This window comes from Lactuca sativa, chromosome 9, assembly GCF_002870075.4.
Source record: "Lactuca sativa cultivar Salinas chromosome 9, Lsat_Salinas_v11, whole genome shotgun sequence".
Lineage (NCBI taxonomy): Eukaryota > Viridiplantae > Streptophyta > Magnoliopsida > Asterales > Asteraceae > Lactuca > Lactuca sativa.
Genome location: NC_056631.2, coordinates 195,282,518 through 195,304,502, shown reverse-complemented (window position 1 = coordinate 195,304,502; position 21,985 = coordinate 195,282,518). Strand labels below are relative to the sequence as shown.

Genomic DNA, 21,985 nt, shown 5'->3' with positions numbered 1-21,985 from the left:
TGTATGTGATGTACATGGAACTTCAGTGAACTTGCGGTTTGTAGCCGTTCAGATTGGATTTACCGTTGATCGTGATGGTTTTTGCTTTATGAAAAAATTACAGCCATTGATAAGCTTTTCCTAGATCAAAAAATAACCTAATGCCTCTTTGACTTCTTGTCTTCTATTTTGTCTTCACTTTAGTTCTAATTTTTCATTTATATATATCATAATCCAGATTTCAGATTTAATTTAAAAAATATTAAAGAGGATATTGTATGGAAGAAAAGTTGTTTTAGTCTGTTACTTGATTCAGTTATTGCAAAACATGTGTTCTAATCAAAACAGAGACTCGTTACTTAGGTGGCTGTTTGACTTATCTTTTTGGGAGCAAAAGTCTTTTTAGCAAAAGTTATATAAAATCCGGATTTTCTGACTTTTCCAAAAAATCATTTTTCCTTATATTCAAAATCCAAAAATAACTTTTAAAATGTTTTTCCCAAACATCTTTTGCATTCTTTGGCTCTAAAAAAGATAAGTCAAACATCTCCTAAATAAAAAATTGTAATATTTTATTCAATTATAAAATTATAACATAAATCTTTAGAATATATTTATTTCAAAATGTGTATCTAAATGTAGAAATTAATTGATGGCACATGACTTATGTATGCACAATCGTTCCAAATTTTATCCTATCAAACAGATATTTAAAGTTGTTTGTTTGCAAAAACAAATTTTAAGTTTCTCTAGTTCTATCGTTGTATGGTTGTGGTAAAAGTAGAGATATTCATCCATGAGTATTGTTTAAGGACTTATGTATCCGTGATCATATATTTCCAGAGCAAAAAAAAAGTTATTTTCTATTAATTTTCTCACTTTTAATATCCAATAATAATAAAATAAAACCCAACGTTCCAGAAAAATATTTGTAAGAGAATATTGTTCATAATAATTATTATTTGTAATATTCTATAAAAATATTGTTAGGATTTAAATTTTTGCCTACTGTAATTTTGTAATAGAATAGTAAACATATTGTATTTTTATAAATAATGTTATATAATAATAATAATAATACACTAGACAATGATTTTTTTCATTATTTTTTTCGGATGTTAAAAATAACGAAATTTAATGCTGTTTTTTTTCCTTTCTTGAAATTTTTGGCCATGTATATGACTATAAACAAGTATCACAATTTCTTTTTTGTTCGAAAGAGACTCACAAAATTAGTTTCTATCTTAAATGAATATTTACCTAATGTATAATCAATTAAGAGACTTTCTTAGAAATAATAGTGTTTCTTTTTATCGTATACTAAGGTTGGGGGTGTACCCCTTTCACTCCCCTCTGTTTTACCCCGTAAAATCAATGTCAAGAAATTTTCTCCTACTCTTCCCTCACTTTTAGTAAATGGTCACCCACACTTCTTTTATCTAAATTATATATATATATATATATATATATATATATATATATATATATATATATATATATATATATATATATAACATTAGTATTGTACAAGTGCCAAACTAGAGAAAAAAACAAAAAGAAGAAAAAAGAAATGTTGTTGCACTGTGTTTTTGCTTCCTGCGGTGGAAGTATCGCAATCACCACACCAGGTGGTGTGGTGTTCCCCCACCTCCATGTAGTGTCACGTCACCCCATAGCATGGTATGGAAGGGAGATACCATCTAGCCTTATAACATAGCCCTTAAATATTTATTCAAAATTATGTTTCCTAAAATGATAATAGACAAAAAAAGATGTATTTTGCAATAATGCTTAATTAAATAAATACTAAAATTTAACCTTCTAAAGAATATAGGAAAAATAAACATTTACTAATATCCACTAATATAATATCATGTAATACACATAATGTAATTCCCTTTCTTTCATACAACACTCATCAAACTAATCTACATCATAAAAACAATAAATAATTTGTTCATACATTACATTACACTTGCACATCCCAAAAGAATCATAAAAAATATATATATCAAGAAACAAAGAGGTAAAAGTAATCACAAATTCTTGTCACTATCTTCCAGACATTAAGTTCACAAGAGTCTGATTTTCATAAAAGGAACCAACATCCCAATCCTCCGTGGAGGACGAAAGCGTCATTAATGCAACCACAATCGATCTCATACTTGGCCGTAGTTGCGGATTCTCATGCGTACAAGCTTTCGCAAGCTGCGCCATCTACATTCCAATTCGCAATAAAAATTGTTACACAGGACATGACATGACAGAACATGATAACCATATACTGCGTTTGACATGCATTGGACTGTGACTGATGCCACTTGGGACTGTCCCACACAAAAAGGTGGGACATAGACTCATTTTTTTATCTCTCGTCTTGCCAAAAGACGTAAATACCCTCCTCATCAAAAAACGAAAGATTTACCTTACGGACTGAATCTAGAGGGTAGTTATCCCCGAGCCTAGGATCAATCATCTTGACCAAGTCATCTTTTGGATCAGGTTGACTCAAAACTTCATCAAACTGTAAATCATCGAATATCAAACACATTAGTGTATATATATATATATATATATATATATATATATATATATATATATATATATATATGAGTGTTTCTTTTTTACTTAATGCAGAAAGAACAACTTAATAGAGAAAATTAAGAAAAAAAAAACAAACATGTGACAATTAGTTAAATACATGGGAATTAAAACTCACCAAGGCAACTAGCCCTTTTGAGTCGGCATTAGAGCCATTTGCTTTAACTATGGCTTCCTTGGCTGAAATAAGTTCATAAAGTACAACCCCAAATGCATACACATCTACTTTTGGAGAAACATCGCCATATTGCGCATACCTGCCACCCAATAATTTGAGAACCTGTGTACCGTGTACTGTGTACTGTGTACTGTCATATTGTGTACTGTGTACTGTGTATTGTGTACTGTGAATGGAACAAAAATTGCAAGTTTTTGTCCCATCCAAAAAGGTAGGACATGTACTCACTCTTAACCTCTCATATGTGCAAAAGACGTAAATGCCCTCATCATTTAAAAAGGCCCTAGAAAGCTTGTATAGTCACGTGGAAGAAAAAAAATCGTAATGTAGGATTCTATGAACCCACATACAACTATGCATAAGGGCTCTTGGTAAAAAGACAAAATTAACCCTTACTCTGGTGGCATATATCCGAAGGTACCCACAAGACGTGTGGGCAAAGAATTACTTCCAACTTCAGTCAGCTTTGTTAAACCAAAATCTGCAACCTATAAGTAAACATGTAGTGCCAATAAATCATTTCCATCTTCAACTTCATCACTAAAAAAATAAAAATATGACAATATAAAGTATAAACATTCACACACCTTTCCATGATAATTTTTGTCAATCAATATATTTGCTGATTTGATATCACGATGTATATAAACAGGAACAGTATGCTCATGAATATACTCAAGACCTCTTGCTGAGTCAAGGGCGATTTGGACCCGAGTTGACCAGGATAGTGGGTCCCTTGCTGAAAATTGACATTATAAAGAACATAAATTTCTCTTGTTTGGATGTATTCATTATAGAAATTAGTTGTTATGTTTGAACTTAATTTCACCTGTTCCATGTAAATGTTGACTCAAGTTTCCATTTTCAATGAACTCATACACCAAAAAAAGGGAGCCCTCCACACAATATCCTATTAAACGCACCTGCAAAATATAAAGTCAAATGTTAAAAAAAAAATATGGTCAACTCAAAATCTTGATAAATATATTTAGTAATTGAAATACTGCATACCAGGTTTAGATGATGAACATGTGTTAAGACCTTTAATTCGGCTAAAAATTCTCTTGATGCTTGCATATCCATCTTCTTGATAGCAGCTTTCTGAAAAAGTTTGCAATAAGAAACAGCCACTTAATACATCATCAGAATTCATGTAAGATTAAAATCAGGGTAAATGGAAGTATGAACAGATGAAATCACATAATTATATCTAAAACTATAATTTCAAACCTCGCCTCTGAGTTCTGCATAATAAACAGCACCAAAACCACCTTGACCAATCTTATTAGCAAGACTGAATTCATCTGTAGCCTTTGAAAGCTCTTCATATGAAAACTCCACTGATTTGTCAACTGTTATCCCTGTAAGCCCAGGTGAGGCACCAACAGGATGACCACTGGAATTTGAACCTCCAATTGAAGTGCCACCTGGCCCTAAGTTTGAAAAAGAACACAAATCAACAAATCAATACAGATTTTATCAATAGAAATGGAGATGAATTTTGTGATAAATACCTCGAGGAGACTGCATAAGTTGAGCCTGTGCGTTCTTTAACAAAGCTGGATTCTTTTCTGAATTCTTTTTTCTGTAAAATCCATAATATAAGCAACCTGCAAGTAACAGCACTCCAGCTACTACTGCTACAGCTATTCCAGCTATGGCTCCCCCTGATAATCCTGTTTATGTGAATGCAGATTGTAGCTTCACAACTCCATAACTCACATTTATAATCAAAAAGATATTAAAAAGGGCCACAGAAAGTTGGGTCACCTGAGCTGCAAAAGATAACAAGCACGAAGAAGACGACTTGTTAAATGTATAAAAGCAGTCATCAATTTCAGCAAATAAGATGTTATTGAAGAACAAGAAGGTACCTGGTTCTTATGGGTGGATAATTTCCATTTTCATCTGCAAAAAACCAAACATTCAAACAAATCAATTTCATGAGAAAGCTAACAAGTAGTTGATAATTTTCATAGAATTCATCCCAAATTTATCATCATTCATAATCAAGTAACACAATCACATCATATCAAGCCAAAAACAGGTGCCTAAGAATCCGTTGAACAGTTCCAAATACTAACCTCGGCCCGGAATGTATATCAACGAATTGACAGCGCTAAAATTTGCATCGGGATTATAGCTTCGAATTAAGTCGGAACTAAGATTCGCGGCGGAAGAAACCGAATCCAAAGTCTCACCTGACCGGAGAGGATACGTCACGAACAAACCATAATCCTTCGAAATCGAACTATCTCCACACGAACAATTCACCGTCACGTTAAGGGTGACGTTAACATCGGGGATACGATTTGCAGGATAAGAATTAAACCTCTGAATCCATTCCGCAGTCGTCAAATTCGCGTACCTTTCACTCGCAATCACTCTATACGTATCCTGAGACCTAACAGTGTAGCTGAAAATATGGCCTAAGAAGTCCCCGTTGATACAATCGCAAGAAAACGGCACGTTAATCCTGATGAACGATTGGACACTATCCTGATTAGGGATAGTCCCACGATTATACTGCAGAATACTGTTGATATCGGTGTCCATGTATTGGGAAATTGGAATGAGTTCATTTCCAGGTAAGACGAAGTACGAACCAAGCGCTAAATCACAACCTCCGCTGCATCTGGATTGAACGAACGAACAGAAATAAATTGAACTCAATAACAAAACTGCTACTAATCGGAACCCCATATTGAGCTCCAACATGATTTCTTAGGGTTCATGTAAAATTGAAGCCAGCGTTGACCGATTCTGTTTGGTTCCGTTGAAATTATATTGAGCAAACGAATGATTTGATGAGAAAAATAATTGGATTGAAGAATCACCAGGAGAATATATGCATATTTTGATTGACTGATTAAACAAATGGCTGTCGGGCTTTAATTGTAGGCGTGTTAGACTAGTCGACAGCTGAATGTTGCCGCCATTGAAAGTCTTTGCTCTGGTTTTTTTCACTTGTAGTCGATGTTGTTTAATTATGAAGATGGATGGATTCTTTTCTAATGATTTTTTGAATCATTTTACTTGTGGTTATTATTGAAAAAGTGAAATACAATGATTGTTATTGAATTATTTTATTAAAAACATTTCTGGTTTCTGAGTTAAACAAATTATATATAAACTTGTATTTAAATAATTAATATATTGAAATTACATAAATCATCCAATTGTTTACCAAAAATTACCGATTCAGTCATCTTCCTAAAGTTTAACCTTCTTTGTCTTAAAAAGAACTAATTTGTTAGGTATTTATGTTTACTTTTAGCATCATCTCTTTTGTGTTAATGGTCCATTTATATGTTGTGTAATGGTTTGTTGTTTAGCCTAGTTTAGTCCACAAACCTTTGATGATCCATGTACACTTTGTATATATTATTGTGTCGTATGTTCTTATAGCATTGGGTGTGGGCAACGGAATGTAACACCAAATTGGTGCCACCTCATCCATAACACCAAGGGGGAAATGATGTTCCAGATGTTATATCTTGTCAAGAGGTAGAGAGAGAAAATAGAGAAAATTATTTGATTGATTGATGAAGGAAATAGCCAATCACCCTTCTTGTTTTATCTCGTCCTCGTTACCACAAGATTCACCATAAAGAGATTCAACAAGTTGGGAGCGGTGTTCCCCCCGTTACGACGCCGTTGAGGCATGTCACGTCACCGGCGTTACTTCTCGTTTGTACCCATACGTGTCGTCTTATAAAATCACTGAAAGTGGAATATATATTATTGTGTTATGATCTTATGAAATCAATGAAATAGATATCCACTTTAATTGATTTCATAAGAACATACAACACAATAATATATACAAAGTGTATATGGGTCGGCTATATAAAGACATGTGGACTAGGCTAGGTTAAACAATAAACAAATATATAATACATAAATGACCCGCTTACAACATATGAGTCTAAGACCATCCACATCAGTGCAATATCAATTATCTTTCAATTGTGTCACATCATCGTTTGCAATACCACATCACCATTTGCAATAAACATTCATATCAATGAAATATCAGCACTCTTTCAAAAGTGGCCCCCACTGACACATCAATAATAACCTTATATATATATATATATATATATATATATATATATATATATATATATATATATATATATATATATATATATAATATCTTAAAAGTTATTTTTGTTTATCTATTTTGAAAAGTATCCCTACAATTTTTTTAAGTTAATGATAAAAAAAAAGTACATGTTTAGATTTAAGTCATTTAACAAATTTAATGAATTTAATAATACAATATAATGTATAGTTATGTTGCTAAACATAAAAAAATATATATCAAAATCTTGACGAAGTCATAAAAGGAAAAGCATAGATAATTACTTAATTATACAACCATTTGAAATTAAAAATAATTGCAAGGAGATAAGAGGCAAGAGGGATATGTAGCAGTAAAATAATATAATAAATTAATTAAAGTATTGCGGGCCCCATTACAATGCCCTTTCAGCAGTTGAAAGAAGTCTTCCTACGTGGCTTTCAAATAATGAGTACGTGGCTTTGCAATTTGGTTTGAAAGAACTGGTATGGATGCTCTAAGAAACAGAAAGAGCCTTGCATTAACAAACACAAAAAAACAACACATGGAATTAGACATCTAATGAGTTTTTGTTGAATTTGATAAATAAGGAGTTTTTTTCATGTCTTTGCAATCTTGTCATTACAAAATTATGAGATTGGTCCATTTGTTTCCCAGAACATGCAAAATCAGAACAATTATGAAAACACATACCTGTTTGGTCCATATGGTTTAAAAAACTTACCCTGCTAGTCATTTTGGCCAACGTCTTCTACTTGAAGCCGTTAGTCGTCCTAAGTGGCCTTCCTAGTCTGCGTGGCTTGCCACGTCACTCTAGCGCATCCAACAAATTGACAAGTGCTCAAGTATTGCCCACCAGGTCCTATGGTTTCCTAAAACTGTCCTCTTGGTCCAATTTACACCATTTTAGGTTTTTTTCGAAGTTTTTTTTGGGGCTTATAAGCTGTTTTTGATTTTTTTTTAGAAAATAAATAGTTTTCTTGTTAAAAGTATACATACATGTTCGCGTAGTGTCATAACCAAGGAGAACATAAAGTAAAAGAAGAGGAGTTGAACACTACGAGTATGCCTTGGTATGTGTAATTAGTTTTGGGAAGGATATAGCCTGATTAACTATATCCGTTCGAGAAATGACTTGCACATACTAGGGGATAGTCGTAATGGGCAACAAATCTAACGACCTAACTTCACTCTACAAAGAATGCTTTAAAAACAAAACCTAAACACTTAAAATACTATAGGACTATTTTAGGTTGCTATAGCGCAGTATTATTATTATTATTATCCGTTACATGCTTCTTACACCCCCATTTCTCGCGCAGACGTCATGGCCGGATTTCACCTACCTGGAGACCCTTACTTCCCTAATGAGGGAAATGCCGGATGGCTCGAGGCAGAACCCGAGGAGATGATCAAGGAGGATCCCGAGGAGGATCCTGAGGAGGACTCGGAGGAGATTGACGAAGAAGAAGAACCTAAGGATGAATAGGAAATGGAGGATGAAGAAGAAGAATCAGAAGAGGAAGAAGAAGAGGAACCAGAGGAGGAAGTCTTCAACCCTCCTTACATCGCCAGGGTGCCTGCGAACCGTTTCGGCTACAACGGGCCTAAGCCCCGTTGGGTAACCATGATCGAGAGGTGGAGCCGACAACAACGCCAACGATCACCATATGGCGACCAACGTGGTTACTACGACCTCAACCACGGGGGACCGGCTAATAGAGCCCTCCCCGTCATGGTCCAACATATCACGAATTTGGGGAACCAGAGTAGGGAAATGACAGATCAAGTTCGGAATCCCAACGCAGTCACGACAGCCACCGATGCACGCACCAGGGATTTGGAAAGGGACTTCTATCTAGTGGACCAACTTATCGAGGACCTTACCACTGCTCGATCGGAGGTAACGGGGTACCAGGAGAGGTATGCAGCTCTCGAGGAGAGAGTAATCGCGGACGAACGCCGGATTGCGGAGCTTCAGGGAGCCTCGACCTCATCTCAGGGTCACCATGGACCAGATACCACCCGCCGCGAGTAGTGTTTGCACTGCTCATGTTTTGGTATAAAACTAGGATTTCGAGTATGCGTTGGTGCTACTCTTTCTTGCGAATAGGTTGACCTCGCGATTAAGTGATTACACTAGTCAAAGGGCTTTTGTGATGCCAAAAACTATCTTTTACATTGATGTAATGTGGACCCCTATGAGGTCAAATTTTCCCCAAAACAATATGTACTAAAAGTTTATCAATGAATTTGGCATGCATTTTATTTTCATTGGATGTTTGGCACTAGACCTCACTACTTATTATTACAAACAACTTACAACTAATAACTCGAAGATTCTTAAGGTGTACCCCAAAGTCATGTGTAATTAAGAAATGATTGGCCTAGAAATGGTGAGTCCGCCTTAGGACCTGTTCCTTGTTTGGTTGTGGACTTAGGGCAAACTCATTAGGTTCAACAGTTTATTAAAATTTTAATTACACACAATTGGGGCACGACAAGGGAATCTTAGGAGTGGGTCAGATTTGAAACAAAAATTATAAGACTCCATTTGAAGTCGTTACTACTAAATTCCTAAGTTTATTTATATAGATTTCTACTATGAATTTGTTTGCAAACATGTGGAAGTCGGGAAAATACTATACTCAAAAACTAATGAACTAATTTCACGACACTCGACTTGTATCAATTACTAAAAGACTTATACCCATTTCATCTTTGAAATTCTATGACAGAAAAATGCCATGTAACGACCGAAAAATACAACAAATTTTAAATTTTTCAAAAACAACTCGATTCCATTAAATCATTACAAAAAGGTTTTCAATACAAAACATTTAGCGTATTCCCAGAATCACATTACTACAAAATCATGAGGAGCGGTACGATCACGCCTTCGCCTTGCCACGGTCTCCTGAAGAACCTGAAAAACATAAAACCACAACTGTAAGCCCGAAATCTTAGTGAGATATCCCCAAAATACCAACCACTTATACCATACACGCATAACATGCCACAACATATCTGATCACAGAACAACCATGCACTTCGGGTCTACCGTGTGACTGGTCCGCCACACCGGCCTACAGTCCACCTGGTCCACCCTCTAAGTCTAGCCATAAACCTCGAGTCTACAGTGTGATTGGTCCGCCCACACCGGGCCTTCAATCCACCTGGTCCACTCTCCGAATCTAACCACATACATCGAGTCTGCAGTGTGATTGGTCCGCCCGCACCGGGCCTTCAATCCACCTGGTCCACTCTCTGAGTCTACAGTATGACTGGTCCGCCCGCACCGTGCCTTCAGTCGGCCTAGTCCACTCTCCGAGCCTCGGCACGTCTGGTCCGCCCTCTTGGGGCCTACAGCCTATCCGGACCGCTCGCTGGGCCTTCGGAACAACCGGTCCGCCCTGGGTATCTTAGCCTACAGCACAAAGTAGGACCCGCCTTGTAACATCCCCAAAATCACGGCCAGAAAAGACCGGTTTGTTTATGTTTTGTTTAAAAATCAGAGTTACATTTTAAATGAAAGTGTTGCGGAATTCGTCCCAAAACAAAAATATGATAAAGATTTATCAAAAGCATTTCCATAGAAATGTATTTCATTAAAAGACTCGGGATGTCATGTTCGTACAGATCAAAAGCATAAACAGTACAATATAAGCCTTACTACATTATTTCATATCTACAGGCCTATATACGTAATCCCTCGTCCAAAACATCACACCTATGCTCATGCGCCACTACCTGTAATACATAAAACTGAGTGGGTCAGGCTTGGGAGCCTGGTGAGCACATAGGGTTTTCAACCCACAATAAATAAGTTTATTAATTTCATCGATCAACAATAACCCGATTACCCGTTCCCGTTATCCTCACTTTACGTCCCTAAACACCTATCATAAGGGACCTAGCCTAAGGATCATCATCGGGACGGACACTACTGCTAAGGGGATTCCTCAGCAATAAATGTCCTAAAGGCAACCATGTGGGGGATGGAGTACACCGGTGAACATATCGTTCACAAACACCTACAGGCTGCGAGTCTGCTAGTGTTCCACTGGACTGTCTAGAAGAGTCCGTGGTCGTCATCCATACTCCGCTAGATGACAGAATCAACAACATCAACATTGAGGCCTCTCATCATTTTATCACACATCACCTATTGCATCTACCTATGTTTTACCCCAACATTTTCGTAGATATAAAATACATATACAGTTTAAATCATTGAAAACATGTATAACAACGTTCATCTAGCATAGATAGCAAGTATTCAGATAATATGCACACATAGCACGTAATTTATATAAAATACTTCATATCTATGTGTAAGTTGAAAGTAACTATGCACTCACTTGTTAAGGTGATGATTCCAAAATCGGGCAACGCTTGCTTCTAACGATTCTATTTTCCTTCGACGAAACCTAGCATTATTATCGCTAAATTTTAGTCTAATATTTACCGTGACCAACTATTAGTCTTAGTATTATTATTATTATATAAGCGTTAAACAATATTTTCCAACCACTATGTACAGACAGGGGCCAGACATAAAACACCGGAGAGCAGGACCATTTTGGCATATAGCACTTCTGAAATCCAACAACCCTATGCGGCCCTTTAAACGAGATTCCCCGTACCGCGAGTAGTTAAAAAAAAATATTATAACGACACTTATATAAGTTATAATAATAGCTCAAATATTTATTATAAGTTCATAATAACAATACTAATTTTAAATATAAGCTATATTAAAATAAGGTAAGCATAACTTACTTACAAGGGGGTTTTAGCTAGGAGTCGGGCTCTGCAGGGGCAGAACTTCGTCGCTGAATCTTTCTGAGAAAGATTTGTGCAGCGCTTCAGCGCTCACCTTACTATACTAAGCTACAGAAAGAGAAGTCGAATCACGAGGGACCGAAATGCTCGGGGGATAAGGAGAGAAAGACTCTTGAATCAAGAGAATGGTGCAAGAAATATGAGAGCCCAAGGCTCTTATTTATACTAATTGAATTTTCAAAAACTATCCTCCATAATTACTTAATGACCTTTTAGTTATATAAACAACTAAACACCCCTCTATAATACTATTATAAATGGATTTAATGATATTTGTACTAAACTAATGTCGAAAGAACTCAAAATTAGTCTTATAATGACCGCATCGTCGATACCTTTCTAATGATATATACATATGTATATATATGTGTACGTATACATGATTTATACTTTATTTTAATACGTAAATATGTTATTATAATTTGTAACTCGTTCATACGAACTCCGTTTTTGACGTTCTTTATATCCACGCGTAGGTGAAGACGTACTCTACAACTTTCGTTTAGACTCCGTCGGCTAATTTTGAATGTATTTTTAAAGTTATATTTTTAACAAGCCGGGACATGATTGGTCTGTTTAAAATCTCATAACTTCTTCATACGAAGTCAGATTTGGGCGTTCTTTTTATCGATGTTCTTAGTTTAACATATTCTATGACTTTAGTTTAGATCACTAAGGCTAAATCTCGCTCTATCGTAAATTCACTATTCACGCTTCCCGGTATCGTGCCGGTTCTGTCTTGAAACTACGACGGGTCATAACTTCTTCGTTATAACTCGGATTTCGGCGTTCCTTATATGCACGGAAACCTTGAGACATATTCTACAACTTTATGTAGAGATATCGGGATTATCTCACACTTTAATTTTGACGCTCATTTTTATTCTTTATTAATTATACATTTATAATTAAATAATAAACACATATAATTCACATAATACTCAAATATTTCATCTTTATTACTTCAAAAATAGTTACAAGAGTTGACCTAGACTATTACATTGACAAAAATGCTTAGCCCTGAAACCCGGGCGTTACAATTCTCTCCCCCTTAGGATGATTCCGTCCCGGAATCATGCATCAGCAAAACAGATGTGGATAGCGACTCATCATGTCATCCTCTGTTTCCCAAGTGAGATTCAGCCCATTCGAATGTTTCCATCGGACTAGCACCAAGTCGACCATCTTGCGTCGTAACTTCTTAGTCTTACGGTCAACAATTGCCTCAGGCTCTTCGATCAACCTTTTATTTTCATCCATCCTTAACTCTGAGATTGGAATTATGTCGGGAACATCTCCCGTGAATTTCCTCAAATAACACACATGGAAGGTGTTATGAATACCATTGAGTTCTTCGGGCAATTCCAGCTTGTAAGCTTGGTTCCCTATCTTCTGAAGAACTTTGAACGGTCCAATAAACCTTGGACTCAGCTTTCCTCGTTTCCCAAATCGTATAAGTCCCTTCCACGGTGAGACTTTAAGCAAAACGGAATCCCCAACTTCGAAAGTTATCGGTCGTCTTTTCTTGTCAGCATAGCTCTTCTGACGATCCTGGGCTGCTAACATCCTTTCCCTAATCACCTTCAACTTCTCAGCAGTCTCATGGACTATCTCGGGGCCCATAAACTGCTTCTCTCCGGCTTCAAGCCAACAAGACGGGCGTACGACACTTCTGCCCATACAAGGCTTGATAAGGAGCCATCTTGATGCTCGAGTGAAAACTATTGTTGTAGGAAAATTCTACCAGAGGTAAGTGCTCGTCCCAATTCCCTTGGAATTCGAGGGTACATGCTCTCAACATATTTTCCAGCGTCTGAATCGTTCTTTCGCTCTGACCATCAGTTTGCGGATGATAAGCAGTACTCAAACACAACTTTGTACCTAACTCCTCTTGTAGACTCCTCCAAAACCTTGACGTGGAACGACTATCACGATCTGATACAATCGTAAGAGGGACACCGTGAAGTCTTACAATTTCCTTCACGTAAGCATTTGCGAGCTTATCCATAGACCACTTCTCGTTGGCTGCTATGAAGTGTGCACTCTTGGTGAAACGATCCACGACTACCCAAATCATGTCGTGACCGTTCTTCGTCCTGGGCAGTTTAGTCACAAAATCCATGGTGATGTCTTCCCATTTACCCATGGGTACAGGTAAAGGTTCCAAACTCCCATACGGTTTCTGATGTTGTGCCTTAACCCTCGCACATGTTACGCACTCGGCCACATACTTTGCAACATCGAGCTTCATCGTCGGCCACCAGTAGTAGGGTTTTAGGTCCCTATACATTTTAGTGCTACCGGGATGAATCGAGTACATGGTCTTGTGTGCTTCTTCCATCAGAAGATCTCTTATTCCTCCCGTCTTAGGTACCCAAATTCGATCTTGGAATACCTTCAGTCCTCGACTGTTTGTACCAAACACTAACGTTCTTCCCAAACGTTCTTCCTTTCGGTCATTTTTCTCTAAAGCTTCTTCTTGAGCTTTCCTGATACTTTCCACAATCGTCGAGACGACTTCAATTCTTAACGCTCTGGGCCTTTTCCTTTCCAGATTGACTTTCCGACTGAGAGCATCAGCAACAATATTTGCTTTACCTGGGTGGTAAAGTATCTCACAGTCGTAGTCCTTGAGAAGTTCTAGCCAGCGTCGTTGCCTCATGTTCAACTCCTTTTGATTAAAGAGATACTGGAGACTCTTATGATCAGTGAAGAGCTTGCACTTCGTGCCGTAGAGGTAATGCCTCCATATCTTTAAGGCAAAAACTACCGCTGCCAACTCCAGATCATGAGTGGGGTAGTTCTTTTCGTGCTCTTTCAATTGTCGAGATGTGTATGCTATCACCTTTTCTCTTTGGGTCAGAACACAACCCAACCCGACTCCAGAAGCGTCACTATAAACCGCGAAATCTTCGACTCCATCGGGTAGAGAAAGTATCGGTGCTTCACATAACTTCTTCTTTAGCTTCTCGAATGCCTCATCGTGTTTCTCACTCCACGTATACGTAGCTCCTTTATGAGTCAAAGTTGTTAATGGAGCAGCTATCGAAGAAAAGCCTTGGATAAATCGTCGATAATATCCGGCTAATCCTAGAAAGCTTCGAATCTCCGTGGGACTCTTTGGACGTTCCCACTTCATTACAGCCTCGATCTTTGCGGGGTCAACCATTATTCCCTCCTGGTTAACAACATGACCCAAGAATTGGACTTCCCGTATCCAAAAGTCGCATTTGGAGAACTTTGCAAAAAGCTTCTCCTTCTTCAACACTTCTAATACTTCCCGTAGATGCTTGCCATGCTCCTCTTGGCTTTTCGAGTAGATGAGAATGTCGTCGATGAACACTATCACGGATTTATCAAGGAATGGTTTACAAACCCTATTCATCAAATCCATGAATGCTGCGGGAGCATTGGTTAGCCCGAATGACATAACCAAGAACTCGTAGTGTCCATATCTCGTTCTGAATGCAGTCTTCTCAATATCCTGCTTTCTCACATTTAGCTGATGATATCCTGACCTAAGATCGATCTTTGAGAAGTAGCTCGAACCTTGCATCTGATCGAATAGGTCATCAATCCTCGGCAATGGATACTTGTTCTTCACCGTTGCCTTATTCAACTCTCGGTAGTCTATACACATTCTCATACTTCCGTCCTTCTTCTTCACGAATAACACCGAAGCTCCCCAGGGTGATGAACTAGGTTGAATAAAACCGTTGTCCAACAGCTCCTGAAGTTGCGTCATGAGCTCCTTCATCTCTGTCGGTGCTAATCGGTAAGGTGCCTTTGCTATCGGTGTTGTTCCTGGTAACAAGTCTATACGAAACTCCACTTGCCTATCAGGTGGTAATCCAGGAAGATATTCGGGAAAGACTTCCGGATAATCACACACAACCGGTATATTCTGCACCTCTTTCTTCTCCTTCTTGGCATCGATTACGAATGCCAAGTATGATGCACATCCTTTGGACAAACATTTCCTGGCTTTCATCAGGGAGATGATTCCAGAATTCACTCTGCGTTTGTCCCCATACACCATAAATGATTCTTTTCCGGGTGGGTTTACCTTTACTATCTTCTTTCGGCATTGAATCTCAGCATCGTTGGCGCTAAGCCAATCCATACCCAAAACGATGTCGAAACCGTTTAACTCTATGGGTAATAGCTCTTCGTGGAATTCGTTTCCGTTTAGGTCAATGACGATGTTCCTAATACGATTACTAACAGGTACGAATTTGCCACTGGCAACTTCTACAATCAGGGCATTATCTAGTTTTTCTACAGGCAATGCTAATTTCCCACCAAATTTATGCGACACAAAGGAGTAGTTGGCTCCGGAATCAAATAGTATATTTGCAGGCAAACCATTTACAAGAAAGGTACCTGAAGCGACGTCTGCTGCCTCCTTTGCAGCCTCGAGCGTCATATGGAAGGCTCTCGCCTTCGGCTTCGGTGGTATGTTGGGTCTTCCTGTCTCCTTCTTCTTCGGGCAGTCCTTCAAAATGTTCCCTTCTTCATTGCACCCATAACAGGCTTTCTGGTTGAGGGTGCATTCATTGGCGTAGTGCCCAGGCTTTCCGCACTTGTAATAAGTGACCCCTCCGTCACACTTCCCAGAGTGCTTCTTCTTGCACTTGTCACACCACTTCGCTTCTGATCCTCCTCCCCTCGAACCAGACTTCGAGAATCTACTCTTCTTGTTGGACTTCGAGGATCCATTGAACTTCTGTTTCTCACCAACCTCAGCCCTCTCCAGACCTCTTTCCTTATGTTGGGTCTCCACGTTCTTAGCTGCTCGAACAGCTGATTTCAGAGTGGTTGCCATCTTGACTGTTGGGCCAAAGTCAGCCGGCAGTCCGTTTGCGAATTTCTCAATTTTGGAAAGTTCGGTTGGCACTAGGTATGGAAACAACTTCATCTTTTCCGTAAATGCAACAACATAGTCATCGATGCTCATTCTCCCCTTCTTCAAATTTTGGAACTCATTGTTCAGATCAATCAGGTCTATCTCTGAACAGTACTGCGCCTTCAGTTGTTCCAAGAACTCATCCCATGACATTTTCAGAGCTTCTCCCCGTGGCATTGTATCTGCCAATAGCTTCCACCAGCTCAAGACTCCAGTTTTCAATTGTGTCACAGCGAAGACAATCTTCTGCTTCTCGCTGCAGTCGCAGCTCTCAAACACCATCTCCATCTCGGAGATCCAGTCCATAATCTCAACAGGCTTTGGGCTTCCTGAGAGACTTGGTGGTTTCGCACCCAAGAAATTTTTGTACATCCGCCCATCCTTGTTGTTTCTCCCTTCTGGGCCATCCTTTTGCTCACCTTGAGTCCCTACTTGACTCACTTGGCGGCTATAGTTCCCTTCCTCAGATGGCTCGGGAACTGGCTCCGTCGGTTCAACATGTATGGTAGGTTCGTCCCTATTTTCGTGGAGCATCCGTCTCATTTCTTCCATTTGTTCAGCTAGCATAACCTGAATCATGGCTTGAACTCCAGCCATGGTGACTGGCTCAGGTGCAACTTCTTCAACAACAGGTATTTGCTGAACCACTGGGGGTTGGTTCCTACCTCCATTTGCGTTCACGTTTCCGCTACTGGTCCTTGCCATCTTGATCTATACACCGAATAAGGTGAATTTAGATCTTTATTTAGGATAGACGTTTTAAATAGTCCTTATCACTCCGAAACGTTTACATGCTAGTTCTAATATCGTAGTCGTACGTTTAGAATCCTAAACACATAAGGTTTCCAGATCCGGTCGGCAACAGACCATAGATCCGAACAATTAACAGCATATTATGCACAAAGCATTTAGCACATAAAAGCATTTTAGGCACAATTCCTAAAATAAGCTAGTGCTCACACCTCACAATCATCGCTTAGCATTCTAAGTTTAAGTCTAGAAATCCTACAAATTCCTAGTTCGCTTAAACTAATGCTCTGATACCAACTGTGACATCCCCAAAATCACGGCCAGAAAATCCCGGTTTGTTTATGCTTTGTTTAAAAATCATAGTTACATTTTAAATGAAAGTGTTGCGGAATTCGTCCCAAAACAAAAATATGATAAAGATTTATCAAAAGCATTTCCATAGAAATGTATTTCATTAAAAGACTCGGGATGTCATGTTCGTACAGATCAAAAGCATAAACAGTACAATATAAGCCTTACTACATTATTTCATATCTACAGGCCTATATCCGTAATCCCTCGTCCAAAACATCACACCTATGCTCATGCGTTACTACCTGTAATACATAAAACTGAGTGGATCAGGCTTGGGAGCCTGGTGAGCACATAGGGTTTTCAACCCACAATAAATAAGTTTATTAATTTCATCGATCAACAATAACCCGATTACCCGTTCCCGTTATCCTCACTTTACGTCCCTAAACACCTATCATAAGGGACCTAGCCTAAGGATCATCATCGGGACAGACACTACTGCTAAGGGGATTCCTCAGCAATAAATGTCCTAAAGGCAACCATGTGGGGGATGGAGTACACCGGTGAACATATCGTTCACAAACACCTACAGGTTGCGAGCCTGCTAGTGTTCCACTGGACTGTCTAGAAGAGTCCGTGGTCGTCATCCATACTCCGCTAGATGACAGAATCAACAACATCAACATCGAGGCCTCTCATCATTTTATCACACATCACCTATTGCATCTACCCATGTTTTACCCCAACATTTTCGTAGATATAAAATACATATACAGTTTAAATCATTGAAAACATGTATAACAACGTTCATCTAGCATAGATAGCAAGTATTCAGATAATATGCACACATAGCACGTAATTTATATAAAATACTTCATATCTATGTGTAAGTTGAAAGTAACTATGCACTCACTTGTTAAGGTGATGATTCCAAAATCGGGCAACGCTTGCTTCTAACGATTCTATTTTCCTTCGACGAAACCTAGCATTATTATCGCTAAATTTTAGTCTAATATTTACCGTGACCAACTATTAGTCTTAGTATTATTATTATTATATAAGCGTTAAACAATATTTTCCAACCACTATGTACAGACAGGGGCCAGACATAAAACACCGGAGAGCAGGACCATTTTGGCATATAGCACTTCTGAAATCCAACAACCCTATGCGGCCCTTTAAACGAGATTCCCCGTACCGCGAGTAGTTAAAAAAAAATATTATAACGACACTTATATAAGTTATAATAATAGCTCAAATATTTATTATAAGTTCATAATAACAATACTAATTTTAAATATAAGCTATATTAAAATAAGGTAAGCATAACTTACTTACAAGGGGGTTTTAGCTAGGAGTCGGGCTCTGCAGGGGCAGAACTTCGTCGCTGAATCTTTCTGAGAAAGATTCGTGCAACGCTTCAGCGCTCACCTTACTATACTAAGCTACAGAAAGAGAAGTCGAATCACGAGGGACCGAAATGCTCGGGGGATAAGGAGAGAAAGACTCTTGAATCAAGAGAATGGTGCAAGAAATATGAGAACCCAAGGCTCTTATTTATACTAATTGAATTTTCAAAAACTACCCTCCAAAATTACTTAATGACATTTTAGTTATATAAACAACTAAACACCCCTCTATAATACTATTATAAATGGATTTTATGATATTTGTACTAAACTAATGTCGAAAGAACTCAAAATTAGTCTTATAATGACCGCATCGTCGATACCTTTCTAATGATATATACATATGTATATATATATGTGTACGTATACATGATTTATACTTTATTTTAATACGTAAATATGTTATTATAATTTGTAACTCGTTCATACGAACTCCGTTTTTGATGTTCTTTATATCCACGCGTAGGTGAAGACGTACTCTACAACTTTCGTTTAGACTCTCTCGGCTAATTTTGACTTTATTTTTAAAGTTATATTTTTAACAAGCCGGGACAGGATTGGTCTGTTTAAAATCTCATAACTTCTTCATACGAAGTCAGATTTGGGCGTTATTTTTATCGATGTTCTTAGTTTAACATATTCTATGACTTTCGTTTAGATCACTAAGGCTAAATCTCGCTCTATCGTAAATTCACTATTCACGCTTCCCGGTATCGTGCCGGTTCTGTCGTGAAACTTCGACGGGTCATAACTTCTTCGTTATAACTCGGATTTCGGCGTTCCTTATATGCACGGAAACCTTGAGACATATTCTACAACTTTATGTAGAGATATCGGGATTATCTCACACTTTAATTTTGACGCTCATTTTTATTCTTTATTAATTATACATTTATAATTAAATAATAAACACATATAATTCACATAATACTCAAATATTTCATTTTTATTACTTCAAAAAGAGTTACAAGAGTTGACCTAGACTATTACATTGACAAAAATGCTTAGTCCTGAAACCCGGGCGTTACACGAAAGGCCCGAAATGTGTTGGATGGGTGTCGTGTTTGGTTGGTATCTTCAAAAGTGGCGGCCATGGATTGCGAGGAGCCAAGAAGATAGGCATGGCAGGCAAAACTACACAACTTTTAAGTTTTAGAATCAATTAAATATTTATAAATATGTCTGTTTCATTATTTATTAGTATTTTATTTAAATGAAAATTAAGTAAAACGGTTTGGGGACATAAATGAGTTGGGAAGGTCAACTTGAATCCAAACCAAAAACTTAAACAATTTTTCTAATAAAAACTTAAGCAATTTTTTTTAATTACAGATAAACCAAAAGTTGAAGCATATGCAATCTTTATTTTGATGTGTTTAATTACAAAGACCACAGACACATTACGTTAATGGTAAACTTTGTTGGTTTTTAATCTAGACATGTTTAGTCCATCCCAAACCGGTTACTTTATTGCATGTTTCTTGTCGTGTCACGAATTTAAATTTTAAATTTTAAATTTTATGATCATATGTGGCACATTAATCATCATTACAAGTTTTTAAAAGAACCATAGAAAATTACGGTTTATTAATCCAACACACCCTTTGTGTTTAAGCTTCATTTTTTTGGACATATCACATATTATAACCAGATTTGCTAACATTATATGATTTTAGTTTTGGTAATTAATAAACTAATCTATTATATCCAACAAACTAGTGGCAACCCTAGGGGTCGTGTGGGTGTATAGTCGTATGCAGCCTGCAATCGTAATCATGAGGGACCTCTGATTAAGAAATTTCTTTAATATTAACTTAAATTTTAAAAATATAGTTGGCTATATGGTCAAATTAAGTATATGAAAATGGTCATGATTTTAGTTTTGAGAAATACAACAAGAATAAAATTATTATTTCAACTGGATATATAAATACCAAAATATCATCATAACGAAGCGTCCATTTAGTCGAGTAAAATGTATTTAAAAATAATACTATAAATTTTGATAATGATAATATTTAATTTTTGAAAAAGAACATAATAAATGTATTCACTTTTTTGATAAAATTTTGATTTGATTAAGCAGTGAAATTTTATGTCTTTAATGATAAGAAATTTCCTTAATAATATTTTACAAGAAAGGTATGGGGTGTTAATTTAATTTTGACAAAACTTCAAAAATGGTCCTTGTGTTTTTCAAAAATATCAATTTTAGTCCCTAAGTTCAAAAAAACTTCACAGATGGTCCCTATGGTTTCAAAACTTTTAATTTTTAGTCTTTCCGCCTAACTCCGTCAGCTTTCTACCGTTAAGTGAGGGCTATTTTCGTCATTTTAATACCCAGGGACCATTTATGAGGTTTTCTCTATTTAAAAAAATAATATAAATAAAATATAAATATCTAATGTCAAAGGGTCTCTCTCTCAACATTTACTCCTCTACTACTTCTCTATTTCTCTCATCTCTCTCTCTATGTGTGTGTGTGTGTGAAGATTTTACGTATTGATCCACATAAAAAGGCCGTGTTTATAAAAAAAGGTTCTCATAGGTTATGTACGATTGATTTCATGGGTTTAGAGTAAAAGGTGTCAAATTAAATGGGAAAGCTTCATCAAAACAATCTAGGATCAATTGTTCTAGACCATCACCCCACCACCGCTTGAGTTTGTGGTGGGAATTTGAAGTTTTGGTCGTCATGTCGTCGTAGAATCATTGCTACAATGAGATGCGGTGGAGGCAGGTATCACCACCGCAAAACTGTTATGTCTCCGGTGATGGAGAAGCCGAAGGAGGAGAGTAAGAGATCCGAATGCAGATCTGATGTGATTAAGAGCTATGACAACCGTAAGAGTTAGAAGTCTGACAAGCTTTCAGAGTTGATGTGGATGTCAGAGTTGTAGGAGGAGGAGGAGGAAGCGGTGAAGAAGAATGTGGGT

General features: G+C 37.4%; 1 protein-coding gene across 1 annotated transcript; it reads right to left on the bottom strand.

The window, feature by feature from the left end:
* Positions 1 to 1,810: 1,810 nt before the first annotated feature.
* Positions 1,811 to 5,744, bottom strand: LOC111905667 (lysM domain receptor-like kinase 3). Its single transcript, XM_023901362.3, has 12 exons — positions 4,843 to 5,744; positions 4,633 to 4,666; positions 4,529 to 4,533; positions 4,273 to 4,434; positions 3,989 to 4,191; positions 3,770 to 3,859; positions 3,588 to 3,681; positions 3,346 to 3,497; positions 3,155 to 3,246; positions 2,699 to 2,837; positions 2,405 to 2,503; positions 1,811 to 2,196 (listed from the first exon to the last, which is right to left on the bottom strand). The coding sequence occupies exons 1-12, from the start codon at positions 5,474 to 5,476 to the stop codon at positions 2,032 to 2,034; spliced, it is 1,869 nt and encodes a 622-aa protein (XP_023757130.1). The 5' UTR covers positions 5,477 to 5,744; the 3' UTR covers positions 1,811 to 2,031.
* Positions 5,745 to 21,985: the final 16,241 nt, after the last annotated feature.